Source organism: Schistocerca gregaria, chromosome X (assembly GCF_023897955.1).
Source record: "Schistocerca gregaria isolate iqSchGreg1 chromosome X, iqSchGreg1.2, whole genome shotgun sequence".
Lineage (NCBI taxonomy): Eukaryota > Metazoa > Arthropoda > Insecta > Orthoptera > Acrididae > Schistocerca > Schistocerca gregaria.
In genome coordinates, this window is record NC_064931.1 from 215,125,815 (window position 1) to 215,149,852 (window position 24,038).

At 40.1% G+C, this 24,038-nt stretch overlaps 2 protein-coding genes across 3 annotated transcripts in view; one reads left to right on the plus strand and one right to left on the minus strand.

The window, feature by feature from the left end:
* Positions 1 to 10,016, minus strand: part of LOC126298473 (protein FRG1 homolog) — a 47,975-nt gene extending 37,959 nt beyond the window's left edge. Inside the window, exons 1-2 of one of the 2 annotated variants that reach the window (XM_049989807.1) lie at positions 9,815 to 10,016; positions 3,444 to 3,532 (exon numbers count right to left, since the gene is read on the minus strand). In XM_049989807.1, the coding sequence (XP_049845764.1) occupies positions 3,444 to 3,532; positions 9,815 to 9,876 (151 nt within the window). In that variant the 5' untranslated portion in view covers positions 9,877 to 10,016. Of the gene's footprint in view, positions 1 to 3,443; positions 3,533 to 8,874; positions 9,506 to 9,814 lie in introns of those variants that run through there. The other variant, XM_049989808.1, reaches the window with a different exon arrangement.
* Positions 10,017 to 10,060: 44 nt separating this feature from the next.
* LOC126298472 (39S ribosomal protein L37, mitochondrial) overlaps positions 10,061 to 24,038 on the plus strand; it is a 75,969-nt gene continuing 61,991 nt past the window's right edge. The window contains exon 1 of the mRNA XM_049989806.1: positions 10,061 to 10,315. Coding sequence (XP_049845763.1) covers positions 10,140 to 10,315 — 176 coding nt within the window. The 5' untranslated portion in view covers positions 10,061 to 10,139. The remainder of the gene's footprint in view (positions 10,316 to 24,038) is intronic.

A 24,038-nucleotide genomic window follows, 5' to 3' on the forward strand; every position in this document is an offset into this window, starting at 1 on the left:
GGTGCGGCACATTCCCCAGAGGTTGCCAGCTAACGACTGTTCCACCTCAACAGCCATGCATCTCATCAGCGCCCAGCACACCTTGAGATTGAGGGGTTGTTTATAGAAGTTTATTCCATCCTCTTGATCCGGGCGGTCAAGCCAAGATCCCCATTCCCTGAGACACACAACGTTCCACCGCCGCGCCACACGGTGGTCGCTGAAGTATGCCCAGAGCTTACGGTGACAGGGGACTGGCAGCACTTACCAGTCCCCAGCTCGGGAACCCCGGGGTCGCCAGGCCCGTTCCCAGCAAATGAATGCTGAGCCCCTGGGGGCGGCAACATGTGGAGACATCACATAATCATTTACTCATTCAGGTCAGAAGGAGATATAATAAATGGTAATTACCATTAAAAACTAAAGAGAGAAAGAAAATGGGAGAGGATGCACACTTGATGGGGGCAACATGTGGAGACATTACATAATCATTTACTCATTCAGGTCAGAAGGAGATATAATAAATGGTAATTACCATTAAAAACTAAAGAGAGAAAGAATTATTAAGATACACTATTGTTGCCTAAACTCTTGTAACATTAATTGTGCTTGGAGTCTCAAGCAGAAGATCTTCCGTGCAATATGGAGGGCATAGTTGACAGACCAGTAAATGCTCCACAGTCACAGTTGGGGATATTTACAGAAAAGTGCCATTTGTGGAGGTTATTGCTCGATCTTCCAACTCCAGACCGAAGGCAGTCAACTGACCTCCATACGATCCAGTTCTGTTAGTGCCCAGGCAGAAGGGTTTCCAAAGGGGATAGCCCCAGGTCGAGTTGTTCTCAAGTCATGAAATCCACAGCCGTTTCTTAGCTGTAGCTACTGTTGCTCGCAACGGTGAAGTAGGCTTGTTGAAACTACTTTTGGATCACAAGCTAGGTGCTGTTGGATATGCCCAAATAATGGATACTTTTTCCAGATAATGGATGGTTTTCTTCTGATAAGCCTGATTTCTTCTTCAGTATGAACTTCTCTTTGATCTTTCAAAGCAGTGGTTGAAACATGTCCAGCGTAACAAAAAAACAAGCAATTGTTTCCTTGACAGTGCTTCAAGAACTATTTTTTAAAATTTCCTTTTGTCTTGGAACACCCAAACAGCTGACTGCTGCTTAGTTTCTGATTCCTATAAATATATCCAAGTTCTTTCTCCTGTTAAAATGTTGTGTACAGATTTTTCATTTCCTCACTGAAGTTCCTGAATATTTTGAGCTTCACTCAAATTGCATGTAATCCATTGAGAAAACAATTTTTCATGGTTAAACATTTATGCAGAATGAAATGTGCTGCAGTTTTCGATAAATGGCGTGAAAAAGCTCATGGCAATGATCTAGATAATGCAATCATTGTGGCTTTTGTACTGGACTACTTCAGTGCAGAATCACCGGAAACGGTGTCAACACCGAATTGAACTGAATGTCACATCATTTCTGGTGAACATGCACTGCAGTAGTATAATATCGAAAGCCACAGTGTGCACATTATCCAAATCTTTGCCATGAGCTGTTCCATTCCATTTAACAAAGACTGCAGTACATTTGATTCTGCACAAACATTTAACTGGGAAAAAGGCCTTTTGTCAATGGATTCCACTCAATTTGAGTGAAGCTCAAAATGCTTAGAAAACTTTACAGGGGAAAAAACATGACATAGTAATAGCAGAAACAACTTAAACTAAACTTCATCCAAACATGCCTCGAAGGCCTGATGCTATTGACTGCTGTGTCATCCTCGGCCCACAGGTGACACTGGATGGGGATATGGAAGGGCATGTGGTCAGCAAACCACTCTCCCGGCCATTGTCAGTTTTTGTGAACAGAGCTGCTATTTCTCAGTTAAGATCTCCTTAATTGGTCTCACAAGGGTTGAGTGCACCTTGCTTGTCAACAGTGCTCAGCAGACTGAATGGTCACCCATCCAAGTGCTAGCGAAGCCCAGCAGCACTTAACTTTGGTGATCTGATGGGAACCGGTATTACCACTGGGGCAAGGCCGCTGGCCTAGGAGAAACAACTTGGATATATTTATGTGAATCAGAAACTAAGCAGAAATCAACTGTTCAGGTGTTTCAAGACAAAATGGAACAAAAATGTTGGTTGTTCATGAAACATTGTCATAGAAATTACTGCTTGTTTTTGCGCTTACAGTGGGCACATTGGAACCACTGCTTTAAAAGATCAAAGAGAAGTTAATACTCAATTGTATCCAATAATCTGTTTGTCACAAGTCATACATATGCTACTTCATTCTTCTTCATAACAGTAGCAGCTGCCATACAGAAAGTCAAACAAACAACAGATTACTTGATAAGGAAAAACATTAATTCAATGTCTCATTGGCTATATTCACCTAATTTATTGTCTTATGACTTCTCTTTATTCCCTCGTGTCAAACAAAATATGAATGACACAGAATTTCATTTCATCACCTCACGAAACAGTTTAATTCTTCCAAAAGCATCAGAGTGGAAAAAAAATGTTTCCAGAACTGCTCTGAACACATGTACAAATGCATAAACTTTAAAGACAAATTTTTTTGGGAACAATAAAATGATTTATGCAAAAAATGTTGCTTTTTCAATGTTTTTGTGAAAACTTACAAGGCAGCCCTCATATTAAAATGCCTGTGCATAACTTTGGAACATAGTGTTGGATCCTACATTATATAAAAGAAAACTTTTGTGTTTCAAATGTATAAGACACATTTGTCTCCTGAGTGCATTGTAAAATATTCAACCATTAATCTCTTTTGAGCTCAGTTAATTTGCCACGCAAACATCCCACAATTCACTGGAGAGATTTAACTAAAACACACAAGAGCAATGAAAAATGAAGAGGATTGGTGTTGAATGCTCCAATGACACTGAGGTCATCAAGGACAGAACACAAGCTTGGATTGTTTCGAGGACAAGGAAAGAAATCAGCCCTGCCCTTTGAAAGGAGCCATCCTAACATTTGTCTGGAAGTCACAGAAATCTAAATCTGGGTGATCAGATGCAGATTTGACCTGTCACCCTCCTGGATGTGAGTCCACTGCACTAACCACTGTGCCACCTTTCTTGGTAAGAAAGAAACAAGTATGACGGCAGAATATATGAACCATTATCCTCTCAATTTTTAGTCCAGTATTTTGTCACTATGTTTCATCCTCAGTCATTAATCATTTCTTTAGTAATGGCCTTTTATGTATTGCACATTAAAATTCTGAAAAATGTCTAGCACCATAATTGCAGTTATGACACTGAATTGGACTTGGAATTACAGCAATGACTAATGTCCACTGTGCATAATCATATTTGGAAAAATTTTGACACTTTTAATATAAATTTCCTCCAATTGATAGACCTGAGACACACAAAAATATTAATATATCGACTTGTTGAACAACTATTAAAATTCATTTACATACCGTGCTTAACTGTGTCTTCATCATTTAGTTTCTTTGTTTCTTCATTCACTTCTGGAGTGGGCTCATGTGTCTTTTTCTTCTTGTGTGACCTTTAAGAAAATTGAATACTCATTATAAATTTCACACAAACAGTAAGCCTTCCAGTTAATAGCTCAATTATAGCAATCTGTTCTTTTAACAGAAAAAACTCAAGGTTACTCCATGTTATAACATTAATGTCAGTTTTATCTTAATAGTTTCGATTTGAATGGATAAAAATTGTGCAAAGTTTGAAACTCTCAATCCCTGAGCTGTGACTCAGTTACAAAGCAACGAACATGTCTGTCTCAAGTGTTAGGCCTACATAACTTGCTAAATATTAAGAAACATGTTTTCCCTACTGCCTGAGATGTCACTCATGGTTCAGAATTGTGAAACAGACAGTTATTCATCTTTAAGATGCCATCGTAGACACAGAAGACATCAAGCACGAAGGGATACAGGTGGTCCAGAATAATAATGTTCTCATAATCCACAGCTCTCACAGATTTCATGAAAGATAAAATAAATGCAACCCCCTAGCATTGACCTGATGTAACAAGAAATGTGATTCACCAGACCAGAAGACATGTTTCCACTGATAAGCATTCCAATCTCAATGATCTAGTGTCCATTGTATAACTGATGATAGTATTGGATCAACATGCTGTGGAACTTTATATTCAACAATGACCACAGAATGGTCTGTTCCACAACACTTTTGCCTGCACCAGCACTGTACTATTCTTACCAGATCTGCAACAGATTATTGCCTGTCCTGCTCTACATTGTTGGTAAGCCCCCAAGCACCACTTCCTGTGATGAGGTGTGAAGTCCAACACCTTGCCACCTACTTGTGGTTTCACCATCCTTCAACCACTTTCCATGGATGCCCATGACAGCAGCATGTGAACAGTCAACCAGCTTTGCCACATCTGAGATACTTATTCACAGGCACCAGGCTATAAAAATCTGCCTTTATCAAAGTAACTTCTGTTAGTGGACTTCCTTATTTTCAGGGTACATTGTCACTAGCATCAGTATCCAGGCAGCCCTCAGTCTCAAAGTGGGTAGCACCCATGATCACACAATGAAGGCTTTTACAACCAGTTGCCTTAGTTGCTGGTGAATCTTCCAGGTACTATTGTCGTGGTCCATGGAACTTCGTAGTTCTTGACGTTTCGTCCTGAGCTGCGTTGGACATCTTCAGTGATGCTCCTACGTGAGTTCTATCTTTGTCAAGGATTATGTTTGATGACTATGTGGAAACTCCTGCTGTGCCCCCTTTCATGGTATTTATGTTGTTCTCCAACATCCGACTCATCATTCAACAAGACTCAGTGGTACCAGGAGCACCTCTGAAGTTGTCCAATGCAGCTCCTGACAAAACATCAAGAAGAAGAAGAACAAGAAGAAGAAGATTTCCTGGGCCACGAGCATACAACCCAGAAAATTCACTAGAAATTAGCTAGTCATGATCTTTTGACTCATCATTGTGTATCATAATGAATACCATGTCATATTAACACTGTGTTAAGCAATTTCTTCATTACATTTTTGTTGAATGTGAATAATGACACCTAAAAGAAATGTGTGCCATCAATATAGAAATTATCAATGTGGAGAAGAAGGTGACTGGTCAAAGGAAGAGTGACAAATAGGATAAGATAAACAGATGACATGGTAGGAAGAAGACAGAAATAGAAAGGGATGAGAAACGTATGGGACAGAGGCATTGGTCCCCTGTTCACAAGAAAGATAACAGTCAGGGCATGCTGACAGGAAAGCTATGCTGATGATAAATAGATTAAGCTTCAATTTTCTCTTGAATGTAGAACGGTTTTGGGTTGGGCTGGGTTGTTTGGGGAAGGAGACCAGACAGCGAGGTCATCGGTCTCATTGGATGAGGGAAGGACAAGAAAGGAAGTAGGCCGTGCCCTTTGAAAGGAACAATCTTGGCATTTGCCTGGAGTGATTTAGGGAAATCACGGAAAACCGAAATCAGGATGGCCGGACGCGGGATTGAACCATTGTCCTCCTGAATGCGAGTCCAGTGTCTAACCATGCAGAACAGTTTTGGATAAGATGAAAATTACACGGCAGTTTCTTCCACAATTGTACAGCTGAAATGGAAGAGGGGATGGGGAATGATTTAATGTTTCGCAAAGGTACCGCCAAGTTGCTGGACATATACTGCAGTTACAGAACAATATGTATCTGATGTGCAAGGACAGATACTGAGGACACCGGTGACCAAGATACCGATGAAGCAAGTAGAATGTATGAAAATCACATTGGCCATCCATTCACATCCAGCATTACAGAACATAGGAAGGACTGACACAAACAAACAGCCAAATGTTATACCCATATCTGACACAGGCAATCATAACTAGCTCTTTGCTGGTACCATATTGGATATGTCCAGCAACTTGGAGTTTTCACTATTTGTGCTGTGCTGAACTAGGTTACAGTAATAAAGATAAGGCAGGGCTAAAGACTGGTTTCATTTCTGCTTAATTTAAGATAATATTTTTTCTAAATTCTTGGATTATGTGTATGCAAGAGAGAGGTTTCCTTCATGTCAACAGTTATGTCTTCACAATTTACATGCTCATCCAAGATTATGCCAATATATTATTGGTTCTTTGGTATGCCGTTAAGCAGCATTGCAACAATTGCTCACAAAAATGTCTGCTGACCAAGTTTGGGCATGATTTGAAGATTACCCATCACTTTTCAAGGCTTAGTATATAACCCAGCTTACAACACCATCACCACACAGACAAAAGTCACCATTTGTACCTGATACAGTAACAGCAGTGTTCTTGTGGTTGGTGCTTAGATACAACTACAGCATACAACTGACGGTCACAAGAAAAAAGCAGTTTTCAATGATATACAATGAGAAAAGCAATGGACCAAGGACTGAATTCTGGGGGACTCCAGAGGGTACATTTCTATGATGACTTCAAAATAAACAGCCTTGATGAAATTGATCAGTGTTAAAATTTTCACTCCAGGGCATGTGTGATGTTGTCAGCCACTTTGAGTAATGTTGCTGCTTTGCTATCGTGCTTTTGAATAATATGCTGATTGTCTAATTTAATTGAGAGGTAACAAAACTCAAACACTACAAAGTAAATTCAAGTGGAGTACAAGCTGTGTGGATACTGTCTCTGTGGATTGTGCTCACTTACATATTGTTAGAAGGTTTTCAAATAAGCAATCCAAAACATTTTGTAATGGCACTGATTCTGCTAGGCATGATGCACCTTGAAAAGGTTTGGGGGAGGGGAGTAGAGTGTTGTAAATTCCTTTGGTTACCTGCAACAAGCAAAGCAGCCTCCCAAAACTGATCACAGATTTTGGTCGATGTGATAATGTGTTACCTCCAGTTCTTATTCAGTACTGTACATCATGCCACTGATGGATGGATGGATTGGTCAGATAAAGGCAACCAAACTACAATGTCCACTGTCACTCAATCATTAGGGTATGAAAGCAGGTTCTTGAAACATTTCAAGTACACTTTCATGAGAGAGTTGATGACATCTTCAAGTGTCTGCCAGTTCATGTTTTTCAGCATCTCCATAGTACTCTCCCATGGGTTACACAAATCTATGATCATTCATGCTGCCTTTCTTTGAAGACATTCAGTATCTTATGATAGTCTTATTTGGTATGGGTGCCATACACTTGAGCAATATTCTAGGATATGCCGCATGATAGTTTGCACAAATCCTTTGTAAACTGACTGCATTTCCCCAGTATCCTACCAATGAACTGCAGTCTGACACCTGTTTTACGACGACTCTTTCTTCATACCCCACAAACTGTTACACCAACATATTTGTATATTATTTCAACTGCAACTCATTGATATTGCAGTCATAGGATAATGTAACATGGAATAAATTTATTTCATGTTTCCTTCAGCTCTTATACAATGCTGTACATCATGCTACTGAGGGATGGGTAGACTGATTGTTGGGAAGACTGTCATACAATCCTTTTGGGTATGAAAGCTGGTTTTTGAAACATTTTGTGAGTTGGCTTCAGTGAGAAGGGCTTTTAAGCACACAATTTTATTTTTCTGAACACGACTTTGAAATCTCATCAAAATCTGACTATGAAATAGTGCTTAATTACAGATAAATGTATTATCTATAAAGAGAGGTTACTATTAATATTGTTTGCCAGGTCTAGTAAGGGTTCCAACACACTTCCCTGGGTCACCCCTCAAATCATTTCTACAACTGTTGATGACATTTCATCCAAAATAAGATGCTACACCCCCCTTACCAAAAAATCCTAAACCTAGTCCAAATTTCACTTTAGATCCCATATGATCTAACCTTCATAAATAAGCACTGGTGGAGTCAAGAAAATGCTTTTTTGAACTCAAGAAATACTGCATCTAGTTGACTGCTTTCATACATGGCTTTCAGGGTCTCATGTTTTCGGAATCCATGTTGTTTAGCATGATGAGGTCATTTAGGTTGAAATACCTCATTATATTTAAGCTCAGAAAACATTTTTAAGATTCTGTAACAGATGGATATCAAAGCTACTGGACAGTAGTTTTACATAGGTGTGATCTTTACTTTCCAACTGGTGGGCACAATAAAGCAAATGAACAGAACTGCTGTTCACATGAAGGCTGCTTTCGGAATCTATACAAATTCTTACACAGAAATGACTCAGTTTTCAAAACAGTCATTGTACATGAGTAAATGTTCAGTAACTGAAAAAACTGGAATGACCTGAAGCTGTAACTAGTCACAAATAAACTGTTAGTTAAGTGAATAGTTTCAATTTTTTTCTTTGCAGCCTATAGGATATAGTATGTGACAGTCAACACATGACAACCAATGAATTTTTCTCTATAAACACATAATTAGTTGATTTTTAACTCAGCAATGCTTTACCCTTACAATTCCCCAGTTTTCATTTTGTATAATGTTTATAAGGAAGAACAGTGCAGTCTTCTTAATTAAGTCAGTTCTGGGAGAGAGAATTTATAATTTTAGGCTTCACAAAATAATCTTCAGTTTTGCTACCCACGTGATCAATCAGTGACTGGATACTGTTAACACAGTGAATGATGTCTGCAAACTAAAGTGCACATTTATGGGCACGACGAAATGCTTTGCGCCTGGTATGACATTGGCATTAATAAAATTTTGATTGCTTTATCTTTATATGTTATGTTGACGCATGCTACACAATAACTCGTGTCAACATGACTTGCAGAGTTGCTCTGAGCACACGACATTTTAAATCAGGAGTACTCAGTGCATTTTCCTCCTAACTGACAGATCAGAAACTGTACCACTGCAAAATTATTCATTTTATAATGTTTACAACCAACATAAATAGCATATATCATAGCAAAAGAGAGATGACTCACATGAACAATTAAGTATGCGAGATTTTTGTGAGATACATGCAATGCTTGCTTATTGGTGACCAAAAGAAAGTGTGACGACAGACATCTTGTATATTTCAAAGGAAATACAAGTTGGTTTTTACTGGAGGTCAGACATATGCCCATTTGTCTCGGAAATGTAGTGAGTGGTGGCCTATGACCACACACAAAAAGGCTAAAATCCAATGTTTCCTGGAAACAAAAAGTGATCTTACTGTCTTCATTGTAACAACATGTGGATACAACACACAACTTCTGAATTAACTGGGTAAGCAATGTAGAACAGGCATGGAATGCAAAAGAAAGAAATCCTCTTTCATGAAGACAACACAGATTCCCACAATTCTGCTTCTGGATCTCAAGATGAACAGCTGAAACAGCCACCTTATTCCTCAATCTGGTTCTAACTTCCATCTATTACCAAGTCCAGGAAATTTGAAAATGCAAAATGTTTTGAGTCCGATTAACAGGTTACATTGCACCTGCTAGTAGATGGATCAACAATACTTGTAACTCTCTTCGGGTGGAATCTATTCACTGGAAAAATGTACTGATCTAACAAAGTATTATTTCACGAAATAAGTGCATTGTAACGTCTCTAACTTTTCACCTTGACCTAACTGATCCATCAAGTAACATCTCTGTAATGAAGAGGCTAGTATGTTCATATTTACTTTTGCGTACCTTGGACAATATAGTCTTTAACAATGGTATCGTCAGTAACTACAGAATATACAATTATCAAAGATGCATCAGATATTCAGGCATTGGGCACTATTCTAATGTAAAAATCTAAAAATGCTGGCAATGGAACTAAATTACATGTTAACCGATGCAATCTTAATTGAATTACGTTATACCGTCAACAGTCATTAATCCGTTGCATACTGTATATTTGTATGATTTATTTCTTAACACTTACTTCTTTCGTTTCTCCCCTTTCAACACAAGTTTGCCAGTTCTACACATCTCATAATCCGACATAGCGAATCAGAAGGCGAATACCACTCGTGAACAAACTATTTTCGTTGACATGAAAATATACAGTATACACATACAGTACAGCCAAGTGAATAAACTTCAACGCCTACGCCACAGATGTTCATTTAACCATTCAAAACAAACCAGTGATCTTACCTGAAACAAATGACACAAGGAAAATTATTCTCAAAGATTATACCAATACATCAACAGTTTGTTGTTTTTGTTGGTTCCTGAGATTTGTTTACACGAGAACACGAGTGAAGATGCGGGCAACCAGTTGTCTATTTCGACAGCATTTAGGATGGCACTTCAAAAGAAAATGGAAAATTCATGGAGCTAAAGTGATCAATAATACGCCAGCGGAAGAAGTGTTAATATCTCTTGGAAAAACTGTTCACAATCCAGACGATATTCTCTACGAAAGGCGGCCGTTTCAGAAGTAAGTTATAAACTTGTTTGTTATTACACAACTTGTGGCTGTAAATTAAGACAAAGCAATGTGGGTATGTGCCATTTTAGAAAATAATTTCGCCCCTTGAACGGGTTCCAAAATTTCTGCAAATTGTTACTGAACCATTCTGTTAAGGATTGCAGATTTTGTAGTATCATACCAGCTACAGCATTGAGCTCGAATGAAACAAGTAGTGCCCCCCACTTACTTGTGAATATTGGCCGCGGTGACATTCAGAAATGTATCATAGCCCAAGGTCTAGGTTAGGAATTGAATATGACAGTTTGTTTGCACGTTGGCGAATCTAACAAAAGTGAAGTCGAAATAACGGGCTTGGCAATAGAATGACTTGTAGCATAATGTGAGGACCATATCTGACAGACTTTCCTTTGCAAACAAATAAATGTATTAGATAAATCTGGATAAAGACTATTACACAATAGACAATTCTCTATCGAATATTTTGATTGATATTTTGTAGCCGACATATATTTTACAAGCGCGCTTTTCAGGGAGTGGTCTTCTTTAATCCAAAAGTATTTACAATCTAAAGGGACTTTCCTTCAACATTTAAGCATAAATTATATTTGCTGCCCTTAAGTGTTGAGCTATGAACAATTAGTACATAGTTCTGGGTTATATCGTTATCTTTGTTTATGATGATATCACACCTTGTCTTTAAAGTTTATCCCTTGTCATTAGTTCAAATCCAAAACTTTGGTGTATGTTGTCATTAGCTTCTGTAGGGCATTTTAGTGAAATATTGAGGTTGGATCCCGCTATTTCCCTCAGTAAAGTGTGAATCATTTGTTTATGAGTTACTGTAATTAGTTCCAGTGCTTTATTAATATTGTTGTGGCTGATTATTGAAAGTGACAGGAAGGTGAGATTAAAAACCCTTTATCTGCTCTTTGACTAATACTGTCAGATAGCACAGAGGAAGCTGCTGACTTTCAGATCTCCATTTATGTACAGGTCACCTCCAAAAGTGTACCCTGCCCTCAGTTCTTGAGATGTTTCGAAGAGTTATCCAATTTAATGCAAGGAACTAGTGTACATGCAATCTCCCCCACCCTCTTCCTCTCAATCCTCTTTTGTTGCAGTTGATCACATATGGATGATAAACATTTCATTTACTATGAGAATTAAGACTGGATTGAACCTGAGCACAACAGCTTTCCTTCAATACACAGGCTAGTGGGGATTTTTCACTTTTTTCCCCCTCCTTCTGAGGCATATACTTTATATGTATTTGTTATTTTAATACACATTTTCTTTTGTATTGCTGTATGTTTATTCATTCAGTGATCTCTGAAAACAAATCATAATTTGCAAAGCATTTCTACTGTGTATATGGAACTGTGAAATAATTTTAGGTAGTTGCAGTCCCAAAACATTTGCCTTATCTTATTTGTAGTTTTGTCAAGTGAGTTAGTACAGTGGTCAGACACTAGACTTCCCTTTAGAAGTACAGCAGTTTCTCTTTGCAGACAGAATAGGATTCAAAAGCATGTTTCTTTCAATATTACCACTATGTAACAAGATTTAAAATAATTACCAAAAAGAAAAAAACATTGTTATTAGAATTTTTAATCTCCCATCCTTATTTACCCCACCACAAGTGCACACATAGTAGGAAGTTAAGTATATCAATGACATAGTTACACATGCTGTAAACAGAAAACATTAATTTATACAGGATTTTCATTGTTGCTTATCTCTTTTACAGATGTAATACTTGCATTTAAGATGTACATATACTTGAACTAAAACATAAAAAATATGCAGAGCAATGCTCAACTAAGGAGTAGATCCCAATTAAACAATGCTTTCTGTTTTTTTTTCCTTGCAGGTAGAATATTTGAATTTCATTCTTATCTTCAGTCCAGAGTGTGTTTTGTTGCAACTCTCCGTGGTAGTCTATCCCACGTAAGACTCTTTCATCTGTATAACTGCTGCAACCCTTATTCATTTGAATATGCTTATAATAGCCAAACTTTTGTCTTCCTAGTGCTACATACTAAAAGAAGAAGTAATTCATTTCCATTTAAGGTACTTCCTTGGATCATTAAAATGTTTTATTCTTACTTTGAGACTTGGAAGAAAAACATTTAGTCCTACCAGTTGGTTGCTAGCCTAACAGTCACTAATACACCAGATAAAACCCACCATAAAGAGTTAGAATTAGTACTGAAATCCAGTCAAAAATGCTGACCTCCTGATGAGGATGGTATTAATATGCAAGTTTTTAAATTCCATGACAGGACATTTAAGGAACAGTTGGTGAACTATATGAACAGCATTTGAAGGGAAGAAACTCCACCACAAAGATGACAGAAGGAACTTATCCCAATCCATGAAAAAGTTAATGTCAGAGACTGCAGTAACTACAGAGGAATAAGCTAACTCAACTCTGGTTATAAAATTTATGTCAGCATCATAAAATCAAAATTACAAGCATTTTATGAACCACTAGAAAAGAACAGAATGATTTCTGGAAAGGCAGATCGTGTGCTTATGCACAGTCAAGATGTGAACAGTAAAAAGGAAAGAGTTCAATCTGGGAGTGCATCTGGAATTTATTGACTTTAAGAAGGCTTTTGATGCAGTTGATTGAAGAAAACTTTGGAAAAAAAACTTTCTATACACCCAAAATGTGGTGGCAATCAGAACAGGCAACAGCTATCAGAATGGAAGCCATGGGGTCAGGCAAGGATGTTGCCCCTCACCACTTACGGCAGTGACACTTGGACACATTGTAGAAATGATGAGAGTTTGGATGCGGTTTATGAAAACAGCTGGCTGTACACTGTGGGACAGGAAAATATCTGATGACACCATTAAAGATCTCAAAGTAAAATGAATTCTCAACGCAGTACAGAACTTCTTGCAAAACCCATTTACTATAGATGAATGTAGACTGAATCCCTATAGAAATATCCTCAAATACCAACTCAGAGGGTAGGAGATGGGCTGATGTGGTAAAAGCCCACAAAAGCAGAAATGACTAGACCTGTTGTATTATTTTAGGTTTAATAAAAATGTGCTGTCCATTAAGCTATGTGAAGGAAATAAATATATAGAATTTCTGTTATTTTTAGCATAGTAATGCACGGTTTCTGTCCCACATGCTTCCCAAAAAAGGACCCACAAGGTTGACCAGCATCCTATCAAGCCTCATTCTGTGCACAGGCTGCACAAGCCTGTAGAAATGTTCTATCTCACAATTAGTTGATGGCCTGTAGATGTGATGCCATGCCAAAGCCTTCTTATGAGACACACTCTAGAGTGAAACATGCAGCAACTGAAGTAGGTGAAAATGCAACACTAGAAGGACGACCACTCAACATCTTTGCTCCTCCATGGCAAACCTCAGTACCCTCTGTATATCATTGCATTCATCTTGCTGCAAAAGGAGCTCCCATTTGGACTGCTGGCATGATTTTCCTCAAAACCAGGTAGGCAGACACAACCTCCCCCACTGTCAAAGAAAAAACTCCAGCAATGTCTGCTGCAAGGTTTCATCCAGTGTGAAAGTTAGAGCCTCTATTCTATATTGGATTCTGACCACAACTGCAAATGTGCATATGCATTAGCACACTGGGCAGTGGACCAGTAACAAATGTCATTGCAGTAATTACTGAGGGAGAGGGCCCAACTCTGCAGCCAGTGGGCTGTCTTATCAGGTATCTTAAAGCAAGGGCCAAATAAAGAAATCAGGGGCATGTGGCCAGTAATGAGTAGAAACTTTGCCCCACACAAAAAATGTGAAATTTTTTAATTCCAGAAATGATAGCCTCGCAGTAAGTGTTTTTAATGCATAAGCTGCTCAGTGCCATATGGGTCCCGATGAGACATATCAGCACCAGTGCCTTATTGGGATGTACCAACAACTAGGGTTAATGGTTTACCCAATGTAAAGGATGCAAAATGGTGTGAAGCACAAACACTGCTTGAGGGACTGAAAAGCGCATTGACAGCCCGCCGACTGCACGAACGTGATGTCCTTTTTGCGTAGCTGGTTAAGAGGGTGGCAGATGTGTGTGGTGTGGGGAATGCACTTAACGTAACGAGAAATCTTGCTCAAAAGGGACTGGAGCACCATCACTTTCTTGGGTGCCCACAGATTGACAATGGCTTTGATGTGCTCTTCTGTAGAGATGAGGCCATCTTTGCTAAGCACATTTCCCAAAAAAGAAGCTTTTTCAGTTTGCAGTGAAGACCAGTCTCCTGAAGGCATTAGCAAACCACCTTCAGATTTCACAAATGTTCCTCTTGCATGGAGTCTGTCAACCAGATGTCATCGAAGTACCTGACACAACAGAGAATGTCCTGAATCGACTGCTCCAAACATCATTGATAACTTCCTGGCACAGACAACATTCCAAAGAGCAAGTCAGTAAACTGGTAAAGCCTAAAGAGGGTATTGAACACTAACTGCCAAAGCCCAAAGTGAAGTGTTGTCCAATGGCAACTGCAGGTATGCATCTCTAAGTTGATCCACAAAAAATACTGGCCTCCAACTACTTCGCCAACAACTTCATGTACATTTACATCTGTACTCCGCAAGCCACCCAACGGTGTGTGGTGGAGGGCACTTTACGTGCCACTGTCATTACCTCCCTTTTCTGTTCCAGTCACATATGGTTCGCAGGAAGAACGACTGTCTGAAAGCCTCCGTGCGTGCTCAAATCTCTCTAATTTTACATTCGTGATCTACTCGGGAGGTATAAGTAGGGGGAATCAATATATTCGATACCTCATCCAGAAACGCACCCTCTCGAAACCTGGCGAGCAAGCTACACCGCGATGCAGAGCGCCTCTCGTGCAGAGTCTGCCACTTGAGTTTGCTAAACATTTCCGTAACGCTATCATGGTTACCAAATAACCCTGTGACGAAATGCACCACTCTTCTTTGCATCTTCTCTATCTCCTCCGTCAACCCGATCTGGTCAGATCCCACACTGATGAGCAATACTCAAGTATAGGTCGAACGAGTGTTTTGTAAGCCACCTCCTTTGTTGATGGACTACATTTTCTAAGGACTCTCCCAATGAATCTCAACCTGGTACCCGCCTTACTAACAATTAATTTTATATGATCATTCCATTTCAAATCGTTCCGCACACATACTCCCAGATATTTTACAGAATTAACTGCTACCAGTGTTTGTTCCGCTATCATATAGTCATACAATAAAGGATCCTTCTTTCTCTGTATTCGCAATACATTACATTTATCTATGTTAAGGGTCAGTTGCCACTCCCTGCACCCAGTGCCTATCCTCTGCAGATCTTCCTGCATTTCGCTACAATTTTCTAATGCTGCAACTTCTCTGTATAGTACAGCATCATCTGCAAAATGCCACATGGAACTTCCGCAGTATCTACTAGGTCATTTATATATATTGTGAAAAGCAATTGTCCCATAACACTCCCCTGTGGCACATCAGAGGTTACTTTAATGTCTGTAGATGTCTCTCCATTGATAACAACATGCTGTGTTCTGTTTGCTAAAAACTCTTCAATCCAGCCACACAACTCGTCTGATAATCCGTAGGCTCTTACTTTGTTTATCAGGCGACAGTGCGGAACTGTATCGAACGCCTTCCGGATGTCAAGGAAAATGGCATCTACCTGAGAGCCTGTATCTAATATTTTCTATGTCTCAAGAACAAATAAAGCGAGTTGGGTCCCACAAAATCGCTGTTTCCGGAATCCATGTTGACTCCTACAGAGTAGATTCTTGGTTTCCAGAAATGACATGATACGCGAACAAAAAACATGTTTTAAAATTCTACAACAGATCGACGTCAGAGATATAGGTCTATGGTTTTGTGCATCTGCTCGATGACCCTTCTTGAAGACTGGGACTACCTGTGCTCTTTTCCAATCATTTGGAATTTTCCGTTTCTCTAGAGACTTGCGGTATACGGCTGATAGAAGGGGGGGGGGGGGGGGGCAGGTTATTTCGCTTACTCTGAGTAGAAACGAATTGGTATCCCCTCAGGTCCAGTGGACTTTCGTCTGTTGAGTGATTCCAGTTGCTTTTCTATTCCTTGGACACTTATTTCGATGTCAGCCATTTTTTCGTTTGTGCGAGGATTTAGAGAAGGAACTGCAGTGCGGTCTTCCTCTGTGAAACAGCTTTGGAATAAGGTGTTTAATATTTCAGCTTTACTCGTGTCATCCTCTGTTTCAATGCCATCATCATCCCGGAGTGTCTGGATATGCTGTTTCGAGCCACTTACTGATTTAACGTAAGACCAGAACTTCCTAGGATTTTCTGTCAGGTCGGTACATAGAATTTTACTTTCAAATTCACTGAACGCTTCAAGCATAGCCCTCCTTGCGCTAACTTTGACATTGTTTAGCTTCTGTTTGTCTGAGAGGTTTTGGCTGCATTTAAACTTGCAGTGAAGCTTTCTTTGCTTTCGCTGTAGTTTCCTAACTTTGTTGTTGAACCACGGCGGGTTTTTCCCATCCCTCACAGTTTTACTCGGCACGTACCTGTCTAAAACGCATTTTACAATTGCCTTAAAATTTTTCCATAAACACTCAACATTGTCAGTGTCAGAACAGACAATTTTGAGTCCTCTGGCTGTGAAATTGGACACGAGTCCTGAAGACATTGTACGTTGACTGTTTGTTTAAAATCGCCACAAATGTGCACAGCACCATCTGGCTTCTGAATTAACACCAAAGGGATGGCCCAGTGGCTCAACAAAATAGGTGAAATTAGGTTGAAGTCTAGCCAACGCTGCAACTTAGGCTTGACTTTGTCGCACATGGCAAAGGGAATTGCGTGAGAATGGCAAAATTCAGGTATAGCTGACGGCTTAAGGGAGACATGGAACTCGAAATTTCCTACACAACCCAAGGAGTTCTGAAACAGCTGCTCATGTGACTCTAGTAAAGAATCCAAATCATGAAAGGGGATCAATTTATACAGTAATTGTATTTTATCACCCACCTAGAAGCCAAAAACAGAAAAGGCATCTAACTCAAAAATGTTTTTCGTGAATGGTGCATTAACACTAACAATGTAAGTTGCTGTTCCACATACTTATATCATGCAGAGGCAGAGATTTGCCCCCTCAGAGGAATACACTGCTTACTGTAAGACACATCTTGACATAGTGGTCATTGCAATGCAGAGCAGTCCAAGAACTTGTATGTATCTAATTTAATGAGGGGACAGGCCTACCTGTGACTGCCTGAAACTCTAGTGGTTGCCCATCCAATACCAGCATTAGTGGAATACTACATCTACATCCATACTGTGCAAGCCACCTCACGGTGTGTGAGTACCTCTATCGGTTCTCCCTTCTATTCCAGTCTATTCGTGGAAAGAAGGATTGTCGGTATGCTTCTGTGTGGGCTCTAATCTCTCTAATTTTATCCTCATGGTCTCTTCGCGAGATATACGTAGGAGGGAGCAATATACTGCTTGACTCTTCGGTGACGGTATGTTGTCGAAACTTTAACAAAAGCCCGTACCAAGCTACTGAGCATCTCTCCTGCAGAGTCTTCCACTGGAGTTTATCTATCATCTCGGTAACACTTTCGCAGTTACTAAATGATCCTGTAACGAAGCGCGCTGCTCTCCGTTGGATCTTCTCTATCTCTTCTATCAACCCTACTCTGTAGGAATCAGCATAGGTTTCAAAAAAGACGGGCGTGTGAAACCCATCTTGCACTATTCGTCCACAATACTCAGAGGGCCATAGACACAGACATGGGTTCACAGGTAGATGCCATGTTTCTTGACTTCTGCAAGACGTTTGATACAGTTCCCCACAGTCGTTTAATGAACAAAGTAAGAGCATATGGACTATCAGACCAATCATGTGATTGGATTGAAGAGTTCCTAGATAACAGAACGCAGCATGTCATTCTCAATGGAGAGAAGTCATCCAAAGCAAGAGTGATTTCAGGTGTGCCACTGGGGAGTGTCATAGGACCGTTGCTATTCACAATATACATAAATGACCTTGTGGATGACATCAGAAGTTCACTGAGGCTTTTTGCAGATGATGCTGTGGTGTATCAAGAGGTTGTAACAATGGAAAATTGTACTGAAATGCAGGAGGATCTGCAGTGAATTGACGCATGGTGCAGGGAATGGCAGTTGAATCTAAATGTAGACAAGTGTAATGTGCTGCGAATACATACAAAGATAGGTCCCTCATCATTTAGCTACAAAATAGCAGGTCAGCAACTGGAAGCAGTTAATTCCATAAATTATTTGGGAGTACGCATTAGGAGTGATTTAAAATGGAATGATCATATAAAGTTGATCGCCGGTAAAGCAGATGCCAAACTGAGATTCATTGGCAGAATCCTAAGGAAATGCAATCCGAAAACAAAGGAAATAGACTACAGTTCGCTTGTTCGCCCATTGCTTGAATACTATGGGGCATTTAGCAGAACACTTTTTGGCAATTCTTGAGGGGCATCAGAGACAGCTTCTGAATCCAAGGAAAACAACGGTGCCTCCTATAACCATCCCACAGTTTGCCAATGGTCACAAACTGTTGCCAAATGGTCTATTTTGTAGCATATTCCACAAATAGCATCCATGTGCAGGCAATACTGGCAAATAGGCACCAAATGACAATTGGGGCACAACTGCCAGTTTGTCCACTAAGCAGAAACATGTGAGGAAATGGAACAACACCAGAAATTCAAAATATGTCATGAGTGGGTGATTACGACATTTCAGCTGACTTGCACCCACCGAGCACAATGTGTGCAACGATGAGCAGTGCCATGGCATCACTCCACTCAAATTATCAATAGTGTCAACACATTGGAGGCACTCGAACCAACACTTGCATGAGGGACCTTGCAGGTTGGCAATCCATTACGCATATGAGTGCAAGGTGCACTTGTTGTGTCATTTAAACGGTAGCCCTGCCACCAGCACATGGACTTGATGACCAAAATACTGTGAGAGGAACTGACAAACTTCCTCAAAGTTAAGATTCTCAGTCTCAGTAGAGAGGTTCAGATTCTGCACAATTTGCTGAACAATAACAAAGTCTTATCAACTGGATCGATGATGTGCCTTACTGACAACGCATCAGGAACCCGCACAGATGACTCTCCCACCTTTCCATAAGCTTGTTGATTCTGGCAAATAGTGTCAGGAAAGAAGGCTTATCTGCGGTCGCCTGGGCTACCACCATTGCTGTGTGAGTAGGGAGGAATTCTGCATTCTGTTTGAGCAGTTCCCCTGTCTACTCCTGCTGCAGCTTTTGTTGCTGTTTCTGGAGGCCCAGCTGCTCCTCCCAGCATTGCAAAAAATCTAGATCCATGGTAGCCACAGTGTAACACCGAAAAAAAAAAAAAAAAATGTCACATGCATAAGAACTTCCTGTGTCACCACTTTTTTATCTGCATATGGCATGTCAGTGCCATGAACTGCCACTGTTGGCACAAATGTAACTCTACTTGATTGTGGTGGCTCAACTCTAAAGCCACAGAGCAGAAATCCTGGAAGAGGGAACAAAACTCAATGTGCAAGTTAATCTGTGGGGGAGTAGAGAGTCTGAACACCACGCAGAGATGAGCACAGAGCAAAATATAATGTGACCAATGCAAAAAAATATACAGCTTGACACGCGGAACCCAGAGTGCAGTGATGAGCAAGAGCCAGGTCCAAATGTGTTGATGTCGGCTTAAGAAGTGACTGGCTAGACATGTTGTTACCAGTAAGAAGATACATGAATCATTGGCTCTGCTCTTATCATGCCTCAGATGCGCCCACCATGACAAGGCTTTGTATTATTCTTCTGCGATAACTGCACCAACTCATCTGCATCTACCTTGGTGTCCACTGGCATTGATACTAAAACAGGGAATAGGGATCTTTGTTAAATTACTGTGATGGTGCAAACCTCCATTTGAATTACAATAGGCTTCCTCAGTTATATGGGGCTGATCCTGACCTGATTTGTATTTCTCTCACTGTTTATGGGAGAAAAACTGTATGGGTGTACCATATGGCAGCAATACATACCCAACAAAAGAAGAGGACTTGATGTGGCTCACTGAAAGTAAAGTATCTTTTCAAAATAGACTGTCAAACAGTTACAATCTTTCTCTGATTGTCATTTTCACCAGAACAGAATCGATCTGTCAGACTAGCTTGAAGCTGGGGAGCTGTGGGACATCCTTACAGTGTAACTTGCAAGTGCAGTTCATTTATTACGCAAGGAACCTTCACACCTTATCTTTGTTTCCCCATCCACGGAATAACATTTTAATAAATATTTGTGAGAAATGAGGGCATTTATATTCATGCAAAGAGCTGACTTAAAATTAATGTGGTGGATGTTAATATCTTATTTTCCAAAATAGAGAACCTTCACTTCTTAAAGAGGCCCAAAGTTTTTGGGGAGTTAATAACTTCGTCAAAACGAAGTGCTCAGCATACACACCTTTTCTGTTTCTTTTTTTCACTTTTGTGAACAACAGAAAACTGTGGTCCCAAAAATCAAAATTCATTCCTCTTCAGGTATTCTTTATGAATATAAGGAGTACCCATTTTTGCTAAAGATGGCATTCCATTAAGACAAACTTTTATTTCCAAATTTTAAAGTGAATATGTCGGAGCATTGTGCTATATTGTTTTAATTTATTAGAATAATTGTTTTACCTCTTACTTCAGGATCATTCTGAACAGACCGAAACTTTATTAACTACTACACTAAAGAACCTGTGATGAATCTAAGAATATAGTACAATCGCTTACGTATTGCTTCCAGACTGCAGAGACAAAATTATACTAATTACAGCACGCACAGACACATTTAATCCATCATTCTTTCAGGGTTCCATACATGAATGGAATGTGGAGAAGCCCTAATAACTGGTACAATGGGAAGTACCCACTGTGATGCACTGCTCAGTGGTTTGCAGTGTATTTTTGTTGATGTAGATAATACTGTGTGGGGAACATAGTATTGCAGAAGAAAGAAGAACTAATACACAGTCACACAGAAATAGTAAATATTTTGATTGATCTCATATATAATTTGATGTGGTTATTAAGGGGAAAGAACTTGAAAAGGTGACATCTATTTTTGGTGAAATTAGGGTCTCTATTTGAAAAAAATTACACATATAAAATTAAAGGGATTTCAATTCCATCCTGTTACGGGCATGAATTGCAGTTTGTAGTAATTGGTTACTTCAGTAACACTTATTCTTGAGTTCTTTTTGAAGAAAGAAATAAAATTTACATTCCAAACAAAAAAAAATTGTATGCATTTTATTTCTCAAGTGTTGTACATATTTCAGCATTAAATTCTTTAAAGCTGTATTAACATCACTGTAATGAGGAAGGGATCTGTTAACTGTAAACAATTTTTTCTAGGGGTGTACACCAGAAAAAGAGAACAAAAACTAGTTTTTAGAGTCTTTTGCATTCTGTTTAATATCACAGTTCTTGGATAATAAGTCTCATCTAAAGCTTCAAAAACCTTGTAATTTGTAGTTTTGCTTTTCGGTATAGCAAACAGGCTTTTTGCAGAATTAGCTGCATTGACAATTACAGCTCTGTTGCCCCTTCTTATAATCTAGTCATTTCACCTAATTTTTCCCTGTTTCTATAAAATATTGTTCTTCAGGTATCATTTCAAAAATAAGTATCAGATTTTTCAAAGTTTGGGTGTAGTAAGTTTGAAGTCGCAGCGCAACCTACTCAATTTGCAGTAAGGGCTGATGACTGTCTTTTGTATTGCACAGTGGCTTGGTCTGTGAGCCCAACAGCGGCTCACAGATTGGCAAAAGTGTGACATGCAGACCCCCAATTCGGCAGCAAATGCAGGCCCCACTCTGCACGGTGATGAAGTATTAAATGGAAGGCTTGATTCTGGTATCCCAGTCCAACAATTTTGACAGCCCACTAGAAGGCATGGATGTAGACACTAGTTGCTAGGCAAGGCCCTTATAATCTGCAAGTGGTGCTGCCACTGCCACAGTACTATGTGCGGGCCACGCTGGCCTATAAAGCCGGCAGTGCAGGGGCTCAGACTGCAGTTGTGTTCCAACAGTGCTCATGATTGTTTATCTATTCATCATTGCTCTGGTCACTGATAGTTGCTATGTCTTGGTACCCGATTTGGTCTTGTTCTCTGGTCTTGGTATTTTGCCATGTTGACTGTGTTGTCAGCTGCCCCTGTTGTGTGTATCTTCATTGTATTCGCGAGTGGAACAGGGTTGGAGGGATCAGATAGGGGCACCAAAATTACCCTCCGCCACACCATTAGGTGGCTTACGGAGTATGATGTAGATGTAGATGATACTGTTGGCCAGTGCGCTTGATTGCAGTTACTAGAATTATCGATGAGGTAAAACAAAACAGTGCATTCTGGATGCAAAACTTGTACAGCTCATGAACAGCTACAGCAACAGCTGCTCATGCAGCAGCAATTGCAACAGCAGTTCCAGTAACAAACTGACTTTTTGCATCAGGAAATTCAGCTTCTGTCAGAAAAATTACAGGTACAAGGTTCATGACCCGTCCAGACTGTGGTCATCTCCCAGGCAGAGTCCCACCCACCAGTCGTCGTCATGATTTCACCTGTGCCAACCCATCTTGCAAAACCTCATATGCCAATTCCTGGATTCATGATGTACTTTTCAAGTGGCTCGTGCTCCAGAAGTTCACACTGCAGCCCTCAAGCCAGACAATCTTTCCTTGAATGACATACTGAAAATCATGCACTCTTTCGAGATCGTGCAGTCAGCAAATGAACGTCTTATGGCCTTCTCTCAGGTTGCAGCGGTTCAACCACTACCACAGGGACAGAATTATCGCAAGCCTTCTTCCTGACGGCAATGTCGTGATTCATTACTGTCTGTGGTCAGCTACACTAGAGGGAAGTGACAGTGCGCAAAGCTTTGTATTGCACAGTGGCTTGGTCTGTGAGCCCAACAGCGGCTCACAGATTGGCAAAAGTGTGACATGCAGACCCCCAATTCGGCAGCAAATGCAGGCCCCACTCTTCACGGTGATGAAGTATTAAATGGAAGGCTTGATTCTGGTATCCCAGTCCAACAATTTTGACAGCCCACTAGAAGGCATGGATGTAGACACCAGTTGCTAGGCAAGGCCCTTATAATCTGCAAGTGGTGCTGCCACTGCCACAGTACTATGTGCGGGCCACGCTGGCCTATAAAGCCGGCAGTGCAGGGGCTCAGACTGCAGTTGTGTTCCAACAGTGCTCATGATTGTTTATCTATTCATCATTGCTCTGGTCACTGATAGTTGCTGTGTCTTGGTACCCGATTTGGTCTTGTTCTCTGGTCTTGGTATTTTGCCATGTTGACTGTGTTGTCAGCTGCCCCTGTTGTGTGTATCTGCATTGTATTCGCGAGTGGAACAGGGTTGGAGGGATCAGATAGGGGCACCAAAATTACCCTCCGCCACACCATTAGGTGGCTTACGGAGTATGATGTAGATGTAGATGATACTGTTGGCCAGTGCGCTTGATTGCAGTTACTAGAATTATCGATGAGGTAAAACAAAACAGTGCATTCTGGATGCAAAACTTGTACAGCTCATGAACAGCTACAGCAACAGCTGCTCATGCAGCAGCAATTGCAACAGCAGTTCCAGTAACAAACTGACTTTTTGCATCAGGAAATTCAGCTTCTGTCAGAAAAATTACAGGTACAAGGTTCATGACCCTTCCAGACTG